The 1,197-nt window shown below is 37.2% G+C and overlaps 1 protein-coding gene across 1 annotated transcript in view; it reads left to right on the top strand.

Moving 5' to 3' along the window:
• The first annotated feature begins 412 nt into the window (after positions 1–412).
• Positions 413–1,197, top strand: part of LOC107578932 (neuroligin-4, X-linked-like) — a 22,326-nt gene continuing 21,541 nt past the window's right edge. Inside the window, exons 1-2 of the mRNA XM_016264832.1 lie at positions 413–423; positions 1,002–1,184. Coding sequence (XP_016120318.1) covers positions 413–423; positions 1,002–1,184 — 194 coding nt within the window. The remainder of the gene's footprint in view (positions 424–1,001; positions 1,185–1,197) is intronic.

Raw genomic sequence — 1,197 nt, 5'->3', positions numbered from 1 at the left:
GCATGCTAATAAGCAACTAGTTAATACTGAGAATTGGTCCCTAAAATAAAGTGTTACCTACATTTACCTACCTACTAATTTTGTATATAGCCATTTATTTATATTGTCCCCAACTACATAGTGACGCAAATAACAATATAAAAGGTAATTTGTCCTCACAGGCCTTGAGGGTTTAAATTCATGCATTCCAAACCGTGTTTCTCAATATCTTTAAATCACTGCAAAGCCTACTTATTTTCCCTTCTTGTCATGCCAAATTATTTGTAGTCTGCAATGCTTGAAAAAAGCCTGATAACAAAAGATGACTACTGAGGCCAATTTTTAAACAAACAAATTATTAGCAAAATCTGTGGAGAAGTGCAGATATTGCTTCAGAAACAAACCTTGACAAAGCTAATGCACTAAGAGAAAAATGCCGGCCTGGTTTTTACCACCTCATCTCCATATTTAGAAACCTTTTATGCCCGGCTAGGTTGCCTGCTGCTCCCAGACTGAATAATGTGTAGGAGTGGTAAATTGGCTTTCCAGTTAAAACCTTTCTCACTAGGTATGTTCTTTTTGTGGTTAGGAAAGCTATACCAGTAATGACTGTTCCAATACAGAGCAATGCTGTATTCTTTAGTTCAAATGTGTCAGCTAGGAAATTGTACTGAGCAGATATTTGATTCCTATGAAACTGGGCAAAAAGGAGATGAAGAGTCATCATATCCCAAAATACTTTGAGGTCATGAATCTTTGTAAATGAACATATGTATTAGACATCTCGATGTTATAATATCCTTAGGTTCAACAACCTAGAGTTGAGCTATCATTATAGCATATGTGTGTTCAAACACATACAGTGCACAGATGTTAAAGATATTGATGCATGTGTGGTTATGAACATCTGTGTAGGCTTGCTCTTTATTACTGCAATTTTAAAAAACACACTGCATTGCACTTAAAAAGCTATTTCTAAATTGTTAGGCAAATACTGACGTGTTCTTTAAATTCTCGTTTAGGGATCCGAATCAGCCAGTTCCACAGGACACCAAATTCATCCACACGAAGCCTAACCGCTTCGAGGAAGTGGCTTGGTCTAAATACAACCCAAAAGACCAGCTTTATCTACACATTGGACTAAAGCCAAGGGTGAGAGATCACTATCGTGCAACTAAGGTTGCCTTCTGGTTAGAGCTGGTACCTCATCTTCATAAC

The sequence above is a fragment of the Sinocyclocheilus grahami genome, unplaced genomic scaffold, assembly GCF_001515645.1.
Source record: "Sinocyclocheilus grahami isolate Dianchi unplaced genomic scaffold, SAMN03320097.WGS_v1.1 scaffold12805.1, whole genome shotgun sequence".
NCBI lineage: Eukaryota > Metazoa > Chordata > Actinopteri > Cypriniformes > Cyprinidae > Sinocyclocheilus > Sinocyclocheilus grahami.
The sequence above is the reverse complement of the archived record's forward strand: the minus strand, read 5'-3'. Positions and strand labels throughout refer to the sequence as shown.